Source organism: Mesoplodon mirus (assembly GCF_964341445.2).
Source record: "Mesoplodon mirus genome assembly, chromosome: 17".
Lineage (NCBI taxonomy): Eukaryota > Metazoa > Chordata > Mammalia > Artiodactyla > Ziphiidae > Mesoplodon > Mesoplodon mirus.
The window spans coordinates 69188898-69214285 of record NC_138993.1 but is presented as its reverse complement, the minus strand read 5'-3'; the positions used below and the strand labels follow the sequence as shown (position 1 = coordinate 69214285).

General features: G+C 39.3%; 1 protein-coding gene across 2 annotated transcripts in view; it reads right to left on the bottom strand.

Moving 5' to 3' along the window:
• ITGBL1 (integrin subunit beta like 1) overlaps positions 1–25388 on the bottom strand; it is a 217228-nt gene that overhangs the window by 115573 nt on the left and 76267 nt on the right. For both annotated transcript variants that reach the window (XM_082602463.1, XM_082602464.1), the window contains exon 3: positions 5537–5683. In XM_082602463.1, coding sequence (XP_082458589.1) covers positions 5537–5683 — 147 coding nt within the window. The remainder of the gene's footprint in view (positions 1–5536; positions 5684–25388) is intronic.

Here is a 25388-nt window from a genome sequence, read left to right as displayed (position 1 = left end):
AATTTTAACCTATCTCTTTCATAGACAAAGCCAATTCGAATCAATTTAGTATTCCAATTAGGTTTTACTGTGGGTATGATGAGATAGATAATAACATTCTTTCTTGAGATTATTGTAGCCCAGCAGTTATATTTTATAGCACACAGCTATTATGATTGACCTCTAATAGTTTCATGAATCTGACCTCCCCAAGAGCAGAGCTACTTTATACATGTCCATCCAATCAATGCGTGAATGAATATCTTCTAATTACACCTGGGTCTTAGGTGAACTAAAGCAGAAAATTCTAAGCTTTGTGAGAGAAGTAACCTTGCTTATCTTCCTCACCAGTTATTTACTCAATGCTTTGCACAATATTTGAACATATTATTTATATAATGAATATTTGTAGAATTCATTATCAAATGCATAAATGAAAACCTTAGGTGTCCCTAATAATTTCATACCCACAGTGTTAAACTGATAGCCATGTCATTATGACTATGGGACCAGAGTGGGTTTTCTTACGCATAGAGTCCTGGGACCTCACCAAAACCTCAGGGCAGCTCAGGGTGATACAGAGGCACTGGAGTCATCTAGTCTACCACACACAACATACCCAGCCAAGTTTGAGGATTTGACTACAACCCCAAGAGTGATTTCACTGACAATAAAACGGCATTCAAAGGATATTGAGAAGTAGAATGTCCATTTGAGGAGCTTCCTTTTTAATGCTTATTTTAAATTTTTAATCGATCATCACAGCAGTCACCATAGAGTAATTGAGACTTTGCCATTCACCAGTAACATCCTAGACTCTGGAAATGCAATGGGAGATTGATTCAGCCATAATCCTCCTCTTAAAGTTTTATATGAGTAAAAAGCAATGTGATAAAATCAGGGGAGAAGTGCAAAGTGTTGCAGAAACACATAGTAAGGGGATTTAACTGAGACCTGGTAGTCAGAGATAGAGTCCCTGGGGAATGGTTCTTAAACTGAGAACTGAAAGCCAAGTAAAAATAATAGCTAAGAGAATTGAGAAGGTGAAAAAGCCCACTTCCAGCAAGAAACAACAGCAAAGGCTCTGAGGTAAAAGAGGAAATAAGAGAAAAAAGAAAAAGACAGCTGGCGTATAGCAGAAAATGAAGTGGAAAATGTCATGAAAGGAAAAAGGCAACTAAGGATGCAGTTTACAGAAGTCTAAGAGGTCACATTAAACATTTCCAACTTGAATCAAGAAGAAAAATGAGAAGCCATTGAAATATTTTCAACAAGGGAGTCATGTGATCAGGTATTCATTCCCACCCTGTTACTCTGGTTGTCATATGGAGAATGAACTGAAATGAGGCCAAGTGGATATGAGGGAATGTTAGTTCATTAGTCTGCAGGAAAGAAGATAGAGGCTGACCCAGGTCATGGCTGTGAGTTTAGAAAAAAGCAAATACACATGGTGATATTTTCAGGAGAAAGAAAAGATGACTCGGTGACTGGGTATGAGAGGTAAAGGATGGGAAGGAACCGAAGATGATACTATGGATATTTGAAATGAGCTACTGGATACTGGCAATTCTGTATGTGGTGTACCAGAAAGAGCACAGATTTAGGACTAAGGTAGATTTGCAGGCATATCCAGGTCTTAATCCCCACTAGCTATACATATTTGAGGTCATTACTTTTCTCTCTAACTCTCAAATTCCTTATCTGCAAATAACATCTTCTTCATAGAGCTGCTGTGTGGATCAAGTGATAAATACATCACCCAGTCATCTATCTAAAAATGCTACTGTGTCTAGCACACTGTAGACTTCCAGAAAATGTCGGGTTCTTTGTCTTCTCCCATTAAGACATCGAGTATATTAGCCATATTCCCAAATATTTTCTCCAGATGCATTTTATATTTATGGATCCCACTACTTCCTGTTTTCATACTCTCTGCATGATTCTGTTACACAGGTCACTTGTGATTTGCTATCCTCTGTAAGGGTTCTTTCTCTCACAGTCACATATAAATGGTGATTCTGCAGAATTTGAGCTTGTTATTTTTCTTCCTTGAGAATACTTGTGTGAATTTTACTTCTATTAAACTTCGTTTTCTTGCTTTTATTCCCTGAAAACTATTTTAATTTATAAAAGTTTGTTTCCAATCTAATGCCACAATTCATGGTATTGCCTCATCTCACTTTGTTCTCTAATTATCACCCGTCTTTTTCATTTTCACATTTATTTATGCTGTCTTTCAACCATCCACATATCCATTCATCAAATTTTCTCATTGCTTATTATATTATTGGCGAAGTCATAAGTGCTATAGAAGATAAGATGGATAAAATTGGATAAAATTAAAACTAAGTAAATCATAGACCAAGAAGAAAGAGCTAGGTGATTGATAATTTTTACATATACATATATCTATATGAAACCAGATGATGCAAAGGCATTTGCAACAGATTTGTGACAAATGCTATAAAGATAGTATAAACCTCAGTCTGGCTCTGTGAAGGAGGAAAGGCACAGTAGGGGAGTAAGTTCTTGAGTTGGCACTTGATGTATAGATAGAATTTCAACAAGTGGAGATGGAGAAAAAACTTGTGATGTTGAAGAAAGAGCCTGGGCTAAGGAATAAGGATGGAGAATTTAACAGTGAAGAGTCTGGCTTTAGTGTGGAAAAAAGGGTAGGCTAAAGGCAGACAGTATAGGATCAAGAATATTGGTCAAGGGCTTCCCTGGTGGCGCAGTGGTTGAGAGTCCGCCTGCCGATGCAGGGGACACGGGTTCGTGCCCTGGTCCGGGAAGATCCCACATGCCGCGGAGCGGCTGGGCCCATGAGCCATGGCCGCTGGGCCTGCACGTCCGGAGCCTGTGCTCCGCAATGGGAGAGGCCACAACAGTGAGAGGCCCGCGTACCACAAAAAAAAAAAAAAAGAATATTGGTCAAGAATTTTAGAATTTATCTGTTGGAATACCAGGAGCCCTTCATGGGTAGGGAGAGAGGTGTAACACAGTTAGGGCTATGTATGCAGTCATTGTTTTCAGGAAAGACGGGAAGGAACAGCCTCTGCCTCTGAATTCTACAACTTCTCACTGACGTCCCCCACAGGCTGGCTCACTCCAATCCACACATCTGAACTGTTCCTGGGTGATGCAGGAAGTTTACAACAGTTCAGAGACTTCCTGTCTTACTCATCAAGTAGAATTCACAACTGAGGCTCCAAGATACGGCATATGGAAGCCCAGGCAAAAGTGCCAGACTCGTGTGTTCATGCTGTGTCATCCTGCATCTCTTTCTTGGTTGCCAGTTAACTCAGTTTCTAGGATTGGTCTTCTGTTTTATGCTAGATTATTTTAGCTCTGACTTTTCATTCTGCCTAATATAGCTGCCTCTTTCTAGGATGACTCCCTGTCTTGAACACCAGCATATACTCCTGATGCAATGGTGCTGGAGCCTTGCTTTGCTCTGCAGACTGTGCCTTGCCATTCTGCACCCCTACGGAGTCAACTTCTGGAACTCCTTTAGTCCCCAGCTCCATCTCCATCTCCCCCTGCCCTTCAGTCTTCAGCCCATTCCATATACCTCCTCTTCCCCTTCTGTTCCAAGCTGCTTCCTGCAAATCACGCTGCGATATGACGGGGAAAGATTAGTATAGAGAACTCAGACATTAATGCAGTTTGGGGGCAGTGGTCCTGAACTAGGCTGGAAGAAGTAGGCATTAAAAGAAAGCTATGTGACAGCAAGATCCCCAAAGTAAACCTGAAAGGCTTAGAAACTGAGAGGAGAGTAAGAGACAGAAAAAATGATTGTGCTGCCTGTGGAAATTGTCTAAAGACACATTAAAGGACATCGAAGAGATATGACAGCCAGACGTAACACTGCCCCTAGACTGGATCCTATACAGAGGTGGGCGCAATGATGTAAAAGGCATTGTTGGGTCAATTGACACAATTGGAATATGGACAGTAAGATTACATAAAAGTATTGTACCCATGTTTAAAAAATAGAGGTGGAGATACCTTAGAAACGTATTTTATATCTTATCCAATGTGTTTCATCATCTATTGAAACACTTCTGTAAATTTTCTCCTTTAAGATGTGTTGATGTAGTGAATCATGCATTTAGATTCCTTAACATTGAAACATCTTTGGATTCCTAAACTAACCCCTATGTGGTTATAATGTGTTATTAAAAAGAAAAAATAATCCTGGATTTGAAACCCAATCAATCAATTAATCCATCCATCAATCTGAAAATAGAGTACAAAGAAACAAAACTGAAACTGATTTCAAGTCTTATTACTGAAAGAAGTTTGGAAAACATGAAGTTTTCAAACAAAAGAGGCTATATGGTGAGTGTGTGTGTGTGTGTCTATGTGTGTGTGTGTGTATGTGTGTGTTTAGAGGGTGAGTGTCATAAACGGGAAGTAGAGAAATTCTACTGAGAGGAAAAGAAAAATGGAAGTGCTGGAGAGAAGCCAGGAGAGTATCAGTGAACACAGAAAGTAATCTGACCGTTAGCACTTTCGTCATGGTCCCCCGGAGGCACCACTCACAGCTTGCCTTGGCAGTAGACCTGATTGCTATCAGCAAAACACCCTACTGCACTGAATCTACACAGAGCAATTCCTGTCAATCAAAGACTGTGGAAAGCTCCCAGCTCTGAATGCAGAAGGACTCTACCAACAATGGGAGCTTCAGGGGGGAAGATACTCATTTATGTGGTCAAAGCCTGGCCTTTAGCATGCAGAACAAGAGGCTCACACTCCTGGATCTACGTAAGAACTACCCAGAGAACTTTAAAAAAAACCCCACTATAGTCCATATCAGACCCCAAAGCAATTAAATCAGAGCCTCCAGTGTAGGACAGGAGCATTCTCAAGTTCAACCAGGGCTGAGAAAAAACTGACTTTGAGGTTCTATGTGCCCAACTGTTAAAAGAGTATTTAATTATAGTAACACTGGCTGAACACCATTGAAACCAAAACCCCAGTTGTTGTGTTTTATATGATTTTGGTAATTAATTTTAACAGCTCCTCTGTAAATTTCTAAGAAATATTTTTAAATGACGTCTATCAGATATAAAAATATTTTAGTCAAACAAAAACCTTGCTCTCACTGTATTCTGCAATGGTTTTCACATCCAGGGCATCGGAAACCCCCATGAGATTTGAAAAGTTTGGTTCTATTTGATGCCAAGGTATAAATTCAAAGCACCCTTGATCTGTAACAGAAGATAATTAAGTACGTTTATACAAGTCCTTTTTAAAAGGATTAATCCAGCATTCGAAATCACGGCTCACAATTTACCTAAAATGTTGTCAGGGTGGTGTTTCCAGGGACTGTCCTACTTGAAGGAGGCATTTGGAACAGCTGGAGAGCATCCGACTTGCCAGTCTCAGCAAGAGGACATTTTCCCCAATTGATTTATCTGAATTTCACTTCAAAAAAATATGCTCAAAAGCAGTCTCACTCGGAGGTTCAACATTTCTCAACGCCTGCCTATTTCCACTAAAAACCCACGTTGGATTATGTCATTTAAGAATTCTCAGGGCATGGAATTCTTACCTGCATTAGAGCAGATGATATCTTGAGAATTCTTGCACATGTGGCTGCTCTGTTTCTTTGTCAGGGCACAGGTCGTTGGGTACTGGCAAGCGTCCCCAGACCATCCTCCATCACATCTGCACTTTCCACAGTCACACGCACCGTGGCCTGAGAATTTAACAACATCCCGTTAGACTCAAATGCTTTTCCAAAGGAAACCATTACTGTAACTAAGGACCTTAAGAGTGATGTTGGTTCTGGACCGAGCTATAATCAGTTCAAACACAGGTATACGACAGTGACTGAGGGGTAATCCTATGTATATACCATATAATGAAGTATGTGGATTTTATTTTCATAATCAACTTCGATAAATCATTCTAAAAACATTCACTTAACTCATAGAGACATTAGGATAGATAATAAACCAGAGGTCTGAAAAGCCACATGATCAGAAAATTTAGCACTTAAAGGAGTCCACCTAGCACCGGCATATTCAAGACACAAAAGCCCCGTAAAAACAATTTCCATTTAACTGCATTTTATAACACATGAAATTCCACTAAACTAAACATTGGCCTTATATTTATTTGAATTTGATATGTAATAAAATTGTATAGATATATTAAATACCACTTTGGGATAAGATTGACATGAAAAATAAGTATATATTTTGTTTCTTGATGGGGTAATCTGGTTCAAGAGTCAAAAGGCTAAGAGCCATATTCATCTACTGCCACAAAAATTTCTCAACCTTCCATGCTCTCAAATCAACATTTTGCTGTTTTTATTGTTGTGGTTATTAATTTTATTAAGTCCTGCTTGAAGAATCCTGCTAATGTTTTATTGAGTGCATATTAGAAAGAAGTACAAAACACATACAAGCCTTGGTCTTTGCCCTCAAGGAACTTACAACTGAAAAGTTGAGGCCAATATGCAAAGAGGATTGTGTTATCTTCAGCCAGAAATGTTTGTTGGACCTTATGTTAAGTTGAGGGAGGTAGTCTACAACCTATAGAAATAAGAGGGAAAAGATTTTCTACACTTCCTTGACTTTTAACTGGGCCTTGGAAGGTGAGTAGAGTTTGAATGGGTTACAGAGAGAAAATTCTTGTATTATTCAAGGTAACAGTACTATGTCTTAATGCCTGAAATTCATAGCCACAATGGAATGGAATCATTGATCTCGGGCCAACAGTCATTCGAGGTGGCAGCCAAAATCCACATGATGAAGTCCAGATGGTCGGTCAGAATGAATGGCTCAGAGGCATGCCATTTGGGCATGCTTGGCAGAGCCTGGACCTGTGATTGGCTACGACTTTAAAACTCCCCTGCGTGGGGCCCAGTCCATGTAAGTGTTTCTATTCCTGTTGCATTTTTCGAATTAATTATTCTATTTTACAAACAAAACCTTCCCTGCACCCTAATTGTGATTCATTTTATCAAGTGCACATTATTCTGTCAAACTGATTGTATCGTCTTGCATTCCTGTCTGGTCCTACATGATATTGCCAATCTCAGCCAACTTGGTATCATTTACAAGCATAAGTGATCTCTCCTGCCAACCATCCAGTCTATTTATAAAAGTATTAAGCCAAATTCTTGAAGTGGCTAAGCCTCTTTTGGTGAATTAAGTATCTCGGTAACTGTAACAACTCTTTAATAATATTAGTGTATTAGGTTAAACCACATGAAGTAGCTACTTTTATAAGTTAAATGTCAGTCATGGTTCATCCCAATAAAAAAGCTCCATATCAACTGCAAAGAAAATAAAAACGCTTTAGAAGAAAATGAAGTATCTAGAATAAAAGAATACTCAGTGCTTCTTTTATATTGGATAGAACATCTTAAACTCCAAATTAAGGTATATATGACAGAGGTGGGTAATGGTTTGTGGGTCAAAGGTTACAGAGTTTTGAAATGGAGGGAGATTTGGAAAAATAAGGAAAATGTACAGATGATAGGAAAAGACTTATTCATCCCACACTGACCAAATGAAGCATCAGCAGAAGGAATATTTTAGGTGCTTACAACCCAAAGTTAGTCCATGGAGGTCCAGTTTCAGAAACTTCTTCCATAAAAGGTTCTATGATAAAATAAACATGGAAAGAGACATGCTATATTCTTCTCTTAGCGTGCCATGATATATATTAGCACACTGAAGCCCATCAGAGGTCCTTTCATGAAAAAGCTATGTAACTTTACATAGAATATACAATTTTTTTGATTGGGGGCCCTTTTTCCTTACAACTTATACTAACATCTTGGGCACATACTGTGTCAGGTAATGTGTTTTCAGCTTTTCCTGTAGCATCTGATTGGAGGCAAAGATGACAGACAATGTAGGACAGGGTCCTCTGTCTTTATGGTCTTTCTAATCTTCATGCCCAGTAGGGCCTTCTTGATTCACTTTCCTCCATTTAGGAAAGTAAATGAGAACCGATTTTTTTTTACTGTCGAGAATTACCAAGTAATAGCCTGTATAACCTTATTTGGAGATAAATGTATAATTTTTTTTTAGAAAGAAAATAATCTTCTATTTCTACTCTTTATCCAAGGTTAATAAGAGCTTTGGCCAACCTCAGGGAATGAGGTTGCTGTATTATCAAAGCAAGGTAATCTCCATTACAGTGTCAATAACATGGCTTCGGCAAACATCTAGTTTTGCAAAATAATTTATCCACTGTGTATTAGTTTGCTACGGCTACCATCCAAAGTACCATAAACTGAATGGCTTAAAACAACAGAAATTTTCTCTCTCCCAGCTCTGGAGCCCCAAAACCTGAAATCAAGGTGTCTGCAGATCCATTCCTCCTGGAGCATCTGAGCAAGAAATTCTTCCATGCCTCTCTCCTACCTACGGATGGTTGCCTGTGATTTTGGTGCTCCTTAGCTGTGAAAGCTTTCCAGGCTCTGCTTCTGTCTTCGTGTGGCTTTTTTCTCTGTGTGTCTGTGTCTTCACATCTTTCTCCTTATGAGTGCACCAGTCATTGGTGCCCATCCTACTCCAGTAGAGGCTCATCTTAATTACACCTTCAAAGACTCTCTTCCCAAATGTCACATCCACAAGCACCTGGTGGTGGGATTTCACCCGTCTTTTAGGGGCACACAATTTAAACCTCAACAGTTGCAAACAGTAGGTCCTGATTATCCTCTTTCCTGCTGTATAGTCATGTATAAGATGGGATCATTTTTCTCTGTTAGATATGCAAATAAATCGGCTAGAGCTGACAGCAAGCCCCCTCCTCCCCGTCTCTATCCTACACAGGGAGGGCCTGAGAATTCCCACAGACTGCCCGGCCCAGGTCCACATGTGCTTCCACAGCTCTGCGAGCCCCTCCCCTGCCCTGCTCCTCCTGCGGTGGCTGCTCCCTGACCACCAGCCCAGCCTCAGGACATCTGCACTGCAACTGACTGGGAGGAAAGCCACAGCAGGCTCTGGAAGAGATTTGGGGACCTTCGGGGTAGAAGGTCCTGGGTCCCAGGCACCTCAGCCTAGGGAAGCAGAGATGGCAGGGCCCAGCGCTCCAGGTGGCGATGTCCCCTTGGCCTCTCAGGCGTCCCACCCCACTCCGCCTTGGGAAAGGATGGCAGAGGAGGACCAGAGCAGAACCCCTCCTATTGTCCAGGTCGAAGGGTGGCCCTTGCCCAGGGCACTATGAAGTCCTAACCAGCAGAACATCCACCATTCCCGGCTGTCTAGACCACTCCAGTTCTGGCTCTTCTCCAGATAACTCTGTTTCCACAACTACAAAATACCGTCTTAAAACGAACCATCCAACATCCTTGAGAATAAATCTGTTGCCCTTCAAATATGTTCTCAAGGAGTCAAGAGGAAACAAACACACAAAACTAGAATGTGAGAGAAATGCCAAAACAACCCCCACAAAGGAATAAGGATGAAAAAGCCAAAGGCTATTCGCGTTGCTCCCAGGGCTGTGAGTCGCGTCGCCCGTCGCTGGAAAGGGAAGACAAGTCACGGGGGAGGGTAACATCCAGTAGTTTAGTCTCCGTTTTTGGGTAAGAATATGGAGGCCTGGTCGGCTGTCTCCGGTGCTTCCCAGATGAGCTAAAGCCTTGATCACCACTGAGCCAGGAAGGGCATTCCAACAGAGACAGAATAAACTGGGGTTTGTGATTCTTAAATAAACCATGCAACTGCAGCACTGCCCACCGCTATTCCGTGATCCCTTTTACAAAGAGATGCAAAGGCGCTCATCCATGCCACTCAGAGTGATGACAAGACACACTAGTGTACGGCGAGGAGAAGTCGATGCTTCTTTAAAAAAAGTAAAACAAACTGTTTCCAATTGGAAATACTTTGCCAGTATTGAAGAACTTTAAAAAATCAATTAGCCATTTGCATATACCAATGAAAAGTAATAGTACCTTTCTTTGCCAAACGAACAAACAAAAAGAAGCTGAAGGGGATGGCACTTAACTCTCCTCCAAGTCTACTGATACTTTGGATGCAAATAAACTGCCAAAATTAACGTGCCTATTGGATTAGCTATATGTTTTTGGCTTCAAGTCTTTTTGAAGCCTTAAAAAGGTAGATAGATAATAGATAACTGTAGACAGAGGTAGGCATAGGTATAGGATAAACGGATAAAGAAGCTATAGTATATATATATATATGATATATGTGTATATATAGTATATATATAGTATATATATAGTATATATCGTGTATATATAGTATATATATAATGAAATACTATTCAGCCGTAAGAAAGAAGGAAATCCTGCCACTTGGGACACATGAATGAATCTTGAGGGCATTATGCTAAGTGAAATAAGTCAGATGGAGAAAGACAAATACTGTATAATTTCACTTATATATGGTATCTAAAAATAGCCAGCCAACCAAACAAGCATAAAAACCAAACTCATAGAAAAAGAGATCAGATTTGTAGTTAACAGAGCCGGGAATAGGAGGGGAATTGGATGAAGGTGGTCAAAAGGTACAAACTTGCAGTTATACAATAAATAAGTACTAGGTATGTCATGTACAACACAATGACTATAGTTAATATACATACAAATATACTGTATAGTATATTCCAAAGTTAAGAGAGTAAACCCTAAGAGTTCTCATCACAAGGAGAAAAAAAACTTTTTCTTTTTTTTTGTATCTATATGAGATGACAGAGGTTAACTCAAGTTATTGTGGTTATTATTCTGGAATATATGTACCTCAGTATGCTGTACACCTTAAGCTTACACAGCGCTGTATGTCAACTGTATCTTAATAAAGCTGGAAATAAATCTTGATGATTAATTATTATTCCATGATTACTACTGACAACAATTTTATTATCTAGAGGAGGATGATGTTAAAAAGTGATTCTCTCTGGATGTCAGATAAGCTAGGTATTCCACTGATAGAGCCACATGGTAACCCTGAAATAGATATTTTAATTTGAGCACTCAGTTGGCCCTGCAAATCTATTTGGTTTGGTCAAATAAGTAAACTCCCAGGACCTGCATTGTCTTATTGTCCAGTGGATTCAAACAAGTTCATTTAATAACAGACACACTCAATTTTTCTCCTGCTCTTTCTGAGCCACTATAGATCTCCCAGCCTCTCTAGGTATAAGAAACTAAAGAACAATGCCACCTCTAAAATTCTAAGACAAGGATCCCTTAGCTAACTTTACAATTACTTCATGGTTTGCAATAGAAACTTGACCGTTTTCAAGACAGAGGTACAAGTCCCTATTTTGCTTCTCAGGCTAATTAAAAACTGACTTCTTAGATATTTCTGTTTCCCATTTCTGAGAACATTACTATGTGAATGACGGAAGAATTCTGTGTAGAAGGGAGTTTTGCCCCAGAAATGGAAAGATCTGGGCTCTAGTCCTGCCTGGACGCTAATCCACCACGTAACCTTGATCAAGAAAATGGAAAAGAAGAGAGGAAAGGAAAACTAACAATTACGGGTTTGCAGGTAGAGTGAAAAGTACTTTATACAGGCTAGTCTTTTTGCCATAAGGAGCCTGGGAGACAGATTTTTGTTTCCCTGCTTTACAAATAGGAGGAGCAAAGGGTAATTAGCTCGCTCAAGGTCACACAGTTTATTAGCTGAAAAGCTGTGTTTTTCCTATTACAGCCAACATGATCCGTTTAGTTGCAATGTAGTAAACGTGAGAGCACCCTCTTGCTCTAGGAAAAGTGGTACCAGTAAAATCTATGGATTAGTGGCTTGATGACACTGTTTCCTTTTGTAACTCACATGCTCAGAACTGGATTAGTCAATACACCTTGAAAGAATTCTAACAGTAAGATTATCAGATTTCACTATTTAAAATTAAATAATGCTAAAGCTGGCAGATAGAAGAATTCAGGAATCTAGTTATCTAATTTCTCTAGATCTCAGGGTGCTGATCTGCAAAATTAAGAAATTGGACTGAGGGCTTCCCTGGTGCAGTGGTTGAGAGTCCGCCTGTCGATGCAGGGGACACGTGTTCGTGCCCCGGTCTGGGAAGATCCCACATGCAGCGGAGCGGCTGGGACCGTGAGCCATGGCCGCTGAGCCTGCGCGTCCGGAGCCTGTGCTCCGCAACGGGAGAGGCCACAACAGTGAGAGGCCCGCGTACAGCAAAAAAAAAAAAAGAAAGAAAGAAATTGGACTGAATAACCCCGATTCCTTTCATCTTGAAAATCCCATACTATAGCCTCAATCATTTTCTTTTTCTTACAACAAACCAAGGTAGTTCCTTCAAATGGGGCATTCAACATATTAAATCAGGGTGGTAGTGGTGGATATTGTTACCAAATCTTGTTTGCTACTGAAAACAATCATGAAACAAAATCCTGTTTGTTATTCAAAGTACCCATTAAAATACCACAGATTATCCTGATATGTTTATTTTTAAAGTGGGTTTTGGGTTGAATACTGCTAAAATTGGGGGATTTAACATTAGAATTCTGGTAACCTGAGACAATTATAAAACATAAAATATAAATTATAGCAAATCAAGACACAATGTTTTAGATGGCAAATTTCATAAAGTCAAACCTATAATATCATATTCAGGCAAGAATTATAAAAACACACTCAGACACAAGCACTAGCTTGGAAATTCAGGAAACCTAGGTGTTCATATAGATTCTGCCATAGTTGGTCTTGTGACCTTCAACAGGTGAGTTAATCCTCGAACTTTTTGGACTCAATGTTTTTTTTGGTCTGGTAAGTTAAACATGTACATAAACTCAGTATTTCTCGAGGGTTGCAGAGTATGTGTCTTTAAGGGGGAATGATTAGAACTGTCTTCTCTGCCGTTTCATCCACATTTCTCAGGAAGCTGGTGTCCCCTACCCTGCCCCATAGAGCATGTGCTGTATTTCTCAGATGTCCTGAGAAGGAAAAGAGAGAGAGGAAGGACTATTGGACCAGAAGATGGAAACTTTCAGACCTCTACTCCTCCAGCTCCCAGTTCTACAAGTTTATTCATCAGAAATCTTTACAGAGATTCCTTCATTTTCTTCTGTGAAAGAAAAATAAAAGGAGCCCTCACTTCCTTTGGTTTCTGTCTTGGTCTTTTGGTCTGTCTTGGGGTATTTTCTTCAAAGGTGTCTCTTCATCTCAAATACACCAAATGACAGAAGCCACTCAAGCTTTAGACACAATGTCCATCAACAGTATTTCTTAGCTGATGGAAATGAACTTCATCGAACTGGAATCTAAGAATCTCAGAATATTACAACCAGACTAGGAGACCAGAAATGACTGAAATCACCTCAGTTTTACTAAGAACAAAATGAAACTCCCTGTTCACCATCACCTCCTCCTCATTATAGATAAATATGTGTGTCAAGGAATCTGGTCAATGGAGATAGGTGTACACGTATGTCTGTGTATATGTATGTCTGTGTTTATTAATACACATATATGTGTGTATATATATTTATATATGAGACTTAGCAAGACTCTAAACTTTGTCTTTTAATGTGGTTACCAAGAGCACTGGATGATTGGATGGTATTTATCAGCATCCCTCTCAATGTCGAGATTTTTTTTTTCAGAACTTTGTGTATGTGCTGGGCTTCCCTGGTGGCGCAGTGGTTGGGAGTCTGTCTGCCAACGCAGGGAACAGGGGTTCGAGCCCTGGTCCGGGAAGATCCCACATGCCGCAGAGCAACTAAGCCCGTGTGCCACAACTACTGAGCCTACGCTCTAGAGCCCATGTGCCACAACTACTGAGCCCACGTGCCGCATCCACTGAGGCCCATGTGCTCTAGAGCCCGTGCTCTGCGACAAGAGAAGCCCATGCACCACAATGAAGAGTAGCCCCCGCTCGCCACAGCTAGAGAAAACCCGCGTGCAGCAACGAAGACCCAACGCAGCCAAAAAATAATAAATAAATAAAAATAAATAAATCTATAAAAAATACTATACCAATATCAATAAAAATAATGTTTTTTTAAAAAGAACTTTGTGTATGTGTATCTCTGAGAAATATTAATAATATGCTCCATCTGGTTATGTTAGCCTTCTTCATCTCAAGCTGTGCTGGTTGTCCGCAGAGCAAACTCTGTTTATGCCCTTATGGCTCACAGCCAACATGGGGACGCTCTGTGTCCTCCAGAGAGCTGTGTAATGCCCTCTTGTGACAGACTGCCTAGATTCAAGTCCCGCCTCCAGAACTTGCTAGCTGGGTAAGCTTGGGCAAATACTTAGGCTTTTCATTAGTTTCCTAGGTTTGTAACAAAGTACCACAAACTGGGTGACTCCCAACAATAGAAACTTACTGCCTTCACGATTCTGGAGGCTGGAAGTCCCAAATCAAGGTGTTGGCTTGGGACTGACATGGACACACTGCTATATGTAAAATAAAATGCCTTTCCATGGGGAAAAAAAAAAAAAAGGTGTCAGCTGGGTCATGGACTTTGAGATTCTGTGTACAACACTTCCTCATCTCTTCCTAGTTTCTGATGGTGCTGGCAATCCTTGGCTTGCAGCTGCATCCCTCCAACCTCTGTCTCTGCCAGCACACGGTCCCCTCCCTGCCCGTGCCTGTGTCACTTCTTCTCTACTTACGAGGACAGTAGTCATGTTGATTGGTGGGTAGGGCCACCCTAATCCACCGTGACCTCATCTTAACGAATGACACCTGCAATGGCCCTATTTCCCAACAAGGTCACATTACGAGGTACGAGGGGTTAGGACTTAAACATATGTTTTTGGGGACACAATTCAACACCTTTCATTATCTCTGCTTCCTCATCTGTAAAATGGGGATAATAGTAACAGCTATCTCACAGGGTGCTTATGGGTATGGAATGAGTTAGTGCCCATAAAGCACTCAAAACACTGCCTCTCAATACAATGTCAGCTATTAACATCTCTACTGAAAGCATTTGGGGAGCAGGCAGCCCGAATAGAGGTGTCATGATAATCCCAACCCTAAACTTAAGTGAAGAAGTATGCTTGCAGAATAAAAAATGGACATTAGGTGCAAATTTTGATCCATGTATCTTCCTCTCGAATATTGCACAGAAAAATTCCTGATCCAAGCGAAGAATGCATATGTGTTACAGAGATAAGAAATATTCCCAGGAGGGAGATCCAAATTTCACAAAACTAATAGACAAACCTATTAATTAATTCTATGATTAACTGTGCCCAAATAATAAGTTTAAGACTTTAGTGTGTTAAACAGTGTTCTAACAAGTATATATACACTTAAATACATACATATTTATGTGTGTGTATGTATCCAGGTGTCTGTGTACTTTTTTAAGCTTCATAAAATTCCCACCACATTCATACTAGCCTTTGGCATTGGATGCATTTGGCAATGCAGCAAAAGCACAAAAAGCAGCAAAAAAAAAAAAAAAGCCGAACTTTCTTTTTCAGCTTCAGAACAAAGGTCCTGACACAAGCTCGTGGTTTCCAAAATGCGGTGCTCATCTCTAGATAAATTATAAATGGATACACAAATACAGGTAAATTCAATTTTTTGAAGTGTGATCAGGAGTTTGGAGATAATTGATGTAAGCAATGGATTTGGAAATTTATAAGAAAGATTTTATTTCTTAAGCTAGGTGGTGGAGACACAATATTGATCTTTTAAATTATTTTTTATACTTTATGATATTTTACTCAAAAATTTTAAAAAGAAAAAAACACATCCGTTAGAAGCAATACTCCTACAAGGGATGATGTTAAAAGGAGTGATGTTTTAGGACTTCAGCAGCTCTCAGGAGATGTCACCACCCTGACTCATATTCATAAAACACTGCATGGAAGAGACAGTGGGGTTAATCTTTACAACCTGAGGGTCTGTGAAGAGCTGGTAGAATGCAGCTGCCAATCTGAATGGGAGGACACCATTATTCAGAAGGGTACAGGCTAAGCCAGGAAGCAAGGTGCAGGGAAGAGCTATGCACTGTCTGGGTCTCCAGGAAAAGGCACTGTCCCCTGCCCCCTCCAGGGGGCGTCGAGTACAGGACACAGAGAGATAGGGTTGTGCCCATTCCAGGAGATGTAACTTGACTCTGGACCATCTTAGAACAGTTTCAATAGAACAGAAATGGCTGTGAAGGTGCAAGTACCTGACACAGGCCACCACTGTCCTGCAGCAACTAGAGAACCAGAGATGATCTGGAACAGGAAGACAGCAGCAGTGCCCTGTGGACTGTGAGCGGTTTCCTCCCGAAGACCCTATGTCCCCATCACCCTTAGCATCTGTACTCCAGGGAAAACCCCAAACTGAATACACCCAGAATCAAACCAAAAACCATTTTTATCGTAGGTGGAATGGGAGCTGTTATGAGTTGAACTGTGTCCCCACCAATTTTAGATGTTGAAGCCCTAACCCTTATACTTCAAAATGTAAGGTCACTGCAGATGTAATGAGTTAAGATGAGGTCATACTGGAGTAGGATGGGTCCTTAATCTATTGTGACTAGTGTCCTTATAAAAAGGGTACATCTGCACACAGAGAACGCCATGTGAGGATGAAGACAGAGATCAGGGTGATGTTTCTACTAGCCAGAAAACACCACAGATTGCGGACAAAACACCAGAAGCTCGGGAGAGTCATGGGAAAGGTTCTCCCTCATAATCATCAGGAGGAACCAACCCTGCTGACAACTTGATCTTGGAGTTCTAGGCCCCAGAACTGGGAAACAAAATATGTCTGTCATGTAAACCATCCAGTCTGTGGTACTTTGTTACTGCAGCCCTAACAAACTAATACAGAAGCTCAAGGTATGTTTTTAAAGAATTATAGAAAAATGAAGGTGTATCATTTTACACTTCTGAGCTGAAGGATTGAGGAAGTAATTGCCACCCACTGGCATAGTCAGCACATTTGAAACCACATGCTTAATAGATGACTCCATAAATAAAGGCTGACACTTACCTGCATCTTGGCAGAAACAACTAAATCTGAATGGTACCTTGTATACCCAGGACCGTCCTAAAGGTGATATTAGAAGGCAAAAATCTCTAAAGAAAAGTACATATTTCTCTTTGTCACCTTGTGTCAAAAGTCAATAGGAAAAGAATTCAACAGGAATCCCCCATATAATGAAACACACTGCTTATGGATCACTGGGAAATGGGCAAAATGATTCTCTATGGCTTATCTTTGTAATCATTCTGCTTAGGATTCCTCCATTCCCCAAACCTTGTTTTCTAGAAAATAAAACCACTTTCTTTGTCTGAAAAGAATACCACACCTCTCCTGTTAGCCCTGTTGCATTATTAAATTCCAGTGGGCTGTGGAAAGCCTCCCCTATACAGAGCTTCCAAAATATGCCCAGAAGTAGACTTTACAAAAAGCCTGGACTTTTGATAATATCTACCTTTTAAAAAATCTATTTTTTAAAAAGAACTCTTTTATTGCTCCTTAAAGAAGTCTGTGCAATGGCTAAATCAAAGATTATGATCACCTCATGGTCTTCAAATGTTATGATCAAGCAATTCTTTGGTTATTTTCTCCTCATCCAACTAAAAAGGAGCAGATGGTAACTACTTGGTTTTTTTTGTTTTTGTTTTTTTTTTGCGGTACGCGGGCCTCTCACTGTTTGGGCCTCTCCCGCTGCAGAGCACAGGCTACGGACGCGCAGGCTCAGCGGCCATGGCTCACGGGCCCAGCCGCTCCGCGGCATGTGGGATCTTCCCGGACCGGGGCACGAACCCGTGTCCCCTGCATCGGCAGGCGGACTCTCAACCACTGAGCCACCAGGGAAACCCCGTAACTACTTTTTAATTTCCTTCTCACTTAGTTCAAAAATTAACAAACATTTACATGTTCAGTCAACTTTAATGTAAATCCTCTAACTGAAGGACTTTCCTATTAATTCAGTAACTATCTAGGGTACCTCTGCTCTAAGCTATTATAAAGTGGATAGTGAATAAAAGTTGCTGACAGTTTGGTTCACTTGACTGGAAAAAAATGAAACCACTCTCTTGTAAGCAGGTAAAAGGACTTTAAATCATGATATTTTCTACAACACAAAGATCAGTCACCAGAAAAAATATATATCAGTAGTTGGCATGGAGACTGAATTCAGTTCATTACTACTCATTTTTAAAACTTTTTAGGAGCTCGTGAAGTCATTTAGAAAATTGAAAAAAGGAACTTGTGGACAAGGTAAAATATTTTTAAACGAGGTGTCACTTTTGGTTCCCTTTTAAAAAATTTTAAATCTAGATCAGTAGACAGAAAAATTAAATTGGAAATAAAGCCAGAGGGCAAGCAATGTTTTTTAGGATATAATACTCTGTCACACTGTTCTGATAACCCTACCTCATTTCAGGAAGAAAAAAAAACTAGACACAGTTCCTTCGACAAGTAGCTCTTTTAGAAATCGTATATATTGGAAGAGGAGGGGCAAACCTTACTGAGGAGTGTGTTCAGGGCATCAGAAGGAAAGGAAAGGTTGTTGTCATAGCCAGTACACTCATTTGTTTTGAAACCATTTAAAGTCAAGGTATTTGGAGAACTGGAAAAGAAAATAACAACAAAGGTAGCCTTTGCTCCAAACAGAAGGAATATCTTCACATGAAAACATAAACCGTTCAAGGGACTTCCCTGGTGGTCCAGCGGTTAAGACTCCATGCTCCCAATGTAGGGAGCCCAGGTTCGATCCCTGGTCAGGAATCTAGATCCCACATGGCGCAGCTAAAGATCTGGCGCAGCCAAAATAAGTATTTTTTTAAAAAAAGAAAGAAAATATAAACAGTTCAAAACTTACCAACTCCCAGGACCCCCTCCCTATTCTTGACTCATGAGTTATGTCATTCCCCATTCTGAAAGGTTATAGTTATCATAATGCATAAGAGAAAAGTCTAACCTACCATTCAATTTTAAAATATCCCATTTTCATCATTCTAGATAATGTACCTTGCCTTCCTTTTTTACATTGGTATAGAGATATCTACCCTGGAAAATAGCTTTACCAAACTATAATAGAATGCCTAAAATAACAAATATATATTAAACTTCTCAGTTGCAAATCACTTTAATTCATATTATCTTATTTGGTTATCAAAATGGCCTGAAAAAATAGAAAACCAGTATTACCACCCTCACTTATAGAAAAGGAAATTCTTGGTTAATGTCTTTAAATGATTCCTCCAAATTTCTAACCAAGCTCTCAAGTCGCCCACTCAGCTTCCTCTTACGTAACCCTCATCCACTCTGCCTCTTCTCCAGCCCCAGAGGCTGTGTCGAGGTCCATTCCTTCCAAGGAGCCTTGATTTCTTTGCCATCTGGTTCTCTGGGGGCCCTGCTTCCTCTCTCTCCTCTAGTTCAACCTCAGCTTCATTGTTAGCACCTTCCTCTTATACCATGAAACTGAACAAGCGTCTCCTGGTCTTTACAAAATGTAATCCACACTCCCTCTATTATACCCACGTCCCTATTTCTAGTCTCTATTCCAAGTCAATTCTCCCTTCCTTATTCAAAGCTCCAAATAGGTAGTTTTTCACTCCCAGTCTCACCTTTTATCTACAATTCGATTTCAAACCTACCATTCTACGAACATTTTTCTAAGAAAAATTAATATGCTTTTTATTCCTTAATTCAATTAACATTTAAGTCCTTATCTTATTAGCTGCTTCTCACTCCTTTGGCGTCTTCCCCTCTTTCTCCCACCCTCCCCCTTGTCCTTCTCCACCTCCTTGCCCCCTTCCATCATGCCGGAACACATAGCATCAGTAAAATCATATTTCCCAGAGCATCTTACACATTATAAGGAAAATAAGAGGAATAAAAAATACTGGAATATTTATTTTGAAGAGAATTACACCTAAGATCATCATTACATTACTGAATCACACTAAGTTTTTTTTTTTTTTTGCGGTATGCGTGCCTCTCACTGCTGTGGCCTCTCCCGTTGTGGAGCACAGGCTCAGCGGCCATGGCTCACGGGCCCAGCCGCTCCGCGGCATGTGGGATCTTCCCAGACTGGGGCATGAACCCGTGTCCCCTGCATCGGCAGGCGGACTCTCAACCACTGCACCACCAGGGAAGCCCCACACTAAGTTTTAAGCAGGCTTGAACTAAGTCATGTTTAATTGTTTTCTTTTGTTTTATTTTTTTCCATTGGCATTGAGTGAGCAGTTGGAAACTAGGAGGAAAGATCACGAGGAATGTCAGAGAAAATTTTAAAAGGAATTAAAAGCAATATTTCCTTTGCTTATCCAAATATCCAAGCCAAGTTAAATAATGTAAAGGTAAATCTGCCGCATACACTCATTTATCAGTTTTCTTAAAATTCACGACATACTTTGTTCTTACCCTTCATTTTATTTTTTCTACCTAAAATATATCTTGGAGAGATTCTGTCAAGAACTGCAAAGGGGGGCTGAGATTTGATTTTCCTCTATTTGAAACTAACAAATTAGCCTGCCACTGTGTCATGGATTCTGGAAGAAGACATGAGACTCTTGGGTCAGAGTCAGAGGACTTTATTACTCGTATCAGTATCAGTAATTGAAATCTCAATTTGAGTCAGTTATCTAAACCCCAGTTCCCACAGAACAACACAGGAGGAGCAGGGGATTCCTGCACATGTGGTGGGTTGCATTGTGGGAGAGAAACTTCCCAGATAGGGATCCTGACTCTTACATTGGGGAGTAAGCATGCCTGAACCTGCCACAGAAGGATACACTCTCTTATTACACTAGGCTATAAACAAACTTCCCTTTGCTCCAGAGGGAGACACCAGGTCTATCTTCCAAGGCTCTCTGTACAAGCATCCATGAGAAGAGATTCTTGAATGAAAGCAATCAGTACCTGTGTTGACAAAAAGTACAGTAACACAAGAGACCATGGAGAATTGTCTCACAACACCTATTCATATCAACATCCCAACCCATAGAGATCTAACTAACTCTTTCTCACAGATGCATAATGTTCCACTGTATACACCACAACATGTAGCCATCCTTCATTGATTTGCACTTAACTAGTTTTGATCATTTACCACTACAAACAACGTTGTCATAAGGATTCTTCCTTAAACATGCATCTTTAAGCCGAAGTGTGAATAGATCTGTGGGATAAATTATTATAAGCAGAGTTTATGGATGAAAGGGTAGGCATATCATTAAAATTTTAATAGACGTAGACAGATTTGTTTCCAAAACTATACTAAATACACTCCCACCAACAATGTGTGAGGATACACATGCCAACACACACCACAGAATATTATCAAGTAAACTGTGTCAATCTGAGCACCAAAAATTACATTGTATCATCTTTAATTTCTTTCATCAGTGTCTTATAGTTTTCTGCATACAGGTCTTTTGTCTCCTTAGGTAGGTTTATTCCTAGGTATTTTATTCTTTTTGTTGCAATGGTAAATGGGAGTGTTTCCTTAATTTCTCTTTCAGATTTTTAATCATGAGTGTATAGGAATGCAAGAGATTTCTGTGCATTAATTTTGTATCCTGCTACTTTACCAGATTCATTGATTAGCTCTAGTAGTTTTCTGGTAGCATCTTTAGGATTCTCTATGTATAGTCTCATGTCATCTGCAAACCAGTGACAACTTTACTTCTTCTTTTCTGATTTGGATTCCTTAGCCATTATCAAAAAATCTACAAACAATAAATGCTGGAGAGAGTGTGGAGAAAAGGGAACCTTCTTGCACTGTTGGTGGGAATGTAAATTGATACAGCCACTATGGAGAACAGTATGGAGGTTCCTTAAAAAACAAAAAGTAGAACTACCATACAACCCAGCAATCCCACTACTGGGCATATACCCTGAGAAAACTATAATTCAAAAAGAGTCATGTACCACAATGTTCATCGCAGCTCTATTTACAATAGCCAGGACATGGAAGCAACCTAAAGTGTCCATTGACAGATGAATGGATAAAGAAGATGTGGCAATATATACAATGGAATATTACTCAGCCATTAAAAGAAACGAAATTGAGTTATTTTTAGTGAGGTGGATGGACCTATAGTCTGTCATACAGAGTGCAGTAAGTCAGAAAGAGAAAAATAAATACCATATGCTAACATATATATATGGAATCTAAAAAAAAAATGGTTCTGAAGAACCTAGGGGCAGGACAGGAATAAAGATGCAGACATAGAGAATGGACTTGGGGACACGGGGAGACGGAAGGGTAAGCTGGGACGAAGTGAGAGAGTGGCATGGACATATATACACTACCAAATGTAAAACAGATAGCTAGGGGGAAGCAGCCACATAGCACACGGAGATCAGCTTGGTGCTTTGTGACCACCTAGAGGGGTGGAATAGGGAGGGTGGGAGAGAGATGCAAGAGGGAAGAGATATGGGAACATATGTATATGTATAACTGATTCACTTTGTTATAAAGCAGAAACTAACACACTATTGTAAAGCAATTATACTCCAATAAAGATGTTAAAAAAATTACATTGTATATTTTTGTTGACATATGTCAATTATGGATGAGATTCAACATATTTTCTTTGGTTTATAAATCATTTTTATTTTATAAACAAAATCATTTTTGTGTCATTTTCTTAAAATTTTCTGCTTATATATTTTGTCTATTTTTCTATTGGTTGTTGGATATTTTCATAATTTTTAGGAGCATTAGGTTTTATGTTAAATAATTTAGTCTTTTTTTCTGTCATTATAATGCAAATATTTTATGACATATATTGTTTCTCATACTTCTAAATCATATGATCAAATACCCTCATGCTTTCTTCTTGAAAGTTTGATTTTAATGCATAAATTTGGAAAGTTTTGGTGTAAGAAGTAAGGTAAGAAGAGTTCAAATTTATTTTTCCATGTTGCTAGAGAGGTTTTCCAACACCATTAATGAATGGTTTATTCCTTTCCCATTGATTTAAAATGCCACCTTTATCAAATACTATATTCCTGATAATAAATTCTGATAACCAGTATTTTGATTATTTTTAAAGTCTTGGTAGGCTGCAGTTTGGGTTTATTTTCCTTTTTGTAAGAGTTTCAAGAGAAATTTTTAAAATTTATAATCAATAGGGTCTTTTGTGTTTTTTATTTTATTTTTAAAATTATACAGAACTATTGACCCTACAATATTGAGAATATTTTTCTTTCAAATTCTTATACTATTTTTTTTCTTACTTCACTTGCTAGCACCTTCAGTAAAATACTGAAGTTGATTTCTGTTTGCTTGTTTATGTTTATCCTGGTTCTCCTACAGGATTCTTTTCTTATCTTGCAAGTCCAATAATTCTACCACACCATACTTTACTACTGGCTGATCTGCATTTTTTTCTAGGACATGTTTTTCCCTTTCTTAATGTGCAAATATTTTAACAAAGTAATCCTGAATTATCTATTTGAAAATCATTCTGTTGCCTGTTTTTTTCCTCTTCTATAGATACACCAATTATGGTTATATTGGGTCATTTTTTTTCTTCTTCTTCATAAACCATTTTCTCCCTAATCTTATTTCTAATTTCATTGTTAATATTCTCAAGCCTGTGTTCCTTGTTCCTCAGTGGCCTGGGGAGCATCTATTCTTCTTTTCTATACATTCATTTCTGTGATTTTTTTCTCTTATATTCCCCCACTCCCCCATATAATGTCAGATCATTTTTCCTTCTTAGAGGCAGCACAGTATAAAGGTAAAAGTCATGGACTCTGTCACTGTACTGCTGGTGTACAAATCCCCGCTACATAGCTTTGTTGTGTGAAAGTCAGCAACTTATTTAATCTCTCTATATATCCCAGAATTCTTATCTGTAAAATGTGAACAATAGCGGTATTTGCATTATAGAGTTATTATAAGGATTAAATCAGATGACAATTGTAAAGTGTTTAAGATAGTGACTGTCACATAATAAACATTATGTAAATATTTATTAAATCCTTAAAATTTTTTTCTCTGTTTTCCTATAATTTTCTCCTTGAGTACTTGCATGTTCTCTTTGAGCTCATTGCCTGGAAGCAATATATCCATTATAAAGAATCCTTTTGGGGCTTCCCTGGTGGTGCAGTGGTTGAGAGTCCACCTGCCGATGCAGGGGACACGGGTTTGTTGCCCCAGTCCAGGAAGATCCCACATGCCACGGAGCAGCTGGTCCCATGAGCCATGGCCACTGAGTCTGTGCATCCGGAGCCTGTGCTCCACAACGGGAGGGGCCACAACAGTGAAAGGCCTGTGTACCGCAAAAAAAAAAAAAAAAGAATCCTTTCTTTTTAATCTCATAACATGAAAATTTGTTCATAATTTTTATCAGCTTCACAGTTTGATCTTTCAGATGTTTATTTATTATCTGAGTTTTGTTTATTATTTATGTTCTGTATTTCTTATATTATTTTTTTACAGTCCTCATACTAATTTCTTAATTATTATTCATCACTGAATGAGAGGGATTTTTCCTGGAACAATTATTTTTATTTAATTTTTTTTTTTTTTTTTTTGCGGTACACGGGCCTCTGACTGCTGTGGCCTCTCCCGTTGCGGAGCACAGGCTCCGGATGCGCACGCTCAACAGCCATGGCTCACGGACCCAGCCACTCTGCGGCATGTGGGATCCTCCGGGACCGGGGCATGAACCCGTGTCCCCTGCATCGGCAGGCGGACTCTCAACCACTGCACCACGAGGGAAGCCCATGGAACAACTATTTTTGAAAGGATAATATGGAAAGGAATCAGATAAGTGAACTTCTCTATGAATATTGCTTTGCACATACATGCAAACATTTTATTGTTAATTTCTAAAGGTAAATTTGATGAATTAAATGTTATATGAATATATAAGTTTAATAGATATGCCCATAGTGTTCTCCAAAATGTCTGTAAATGACTTTCATTTCCACCAACAGTTGTGAGTGCCTCTTCTTGACTTGCATTGTTTATGTTTTCTCTTCTGCTTGAAATGCTTTCCGACCCTCAACTGGAAGAGGAATCATTTCCAGGCTCCCATTATACCATGTACATATCTATTACTTCACTAACCCATAATTATCTCTTTACATGGCTTTCTGCCCCCCACTAAACAGTTACCTTCTTTAGGACCGTGATTGTGTCATCTTAATTTTATATCTTTGGTTCCTATCCGATTTTCTGGCACATAGTAATTGCCAAAAGAAAAGTCTGACAAATATACAGATAATGAAGGCAGCATAAAATTACTGTCTAGGGGCACACTACTGGTAAATAATAAAAGTAGCATATGAATCCAGTTTTTTCTTCCTGCAAATCATACTTTTTCATATATTCATAATAAGTTTCCTCATTTATATGAATATAAGTTAAAGGACTCAAGCCTAGGTCAAAAACCTGTTTTATATACTTGAAATTATAATTATCCTTCAAATGACTTGCAAATGACTCACTCATTCTAATACTGGCAAAATTATGGTGTATGGCTTGCATAGACATTAATAATAAGCTTTAATTCATA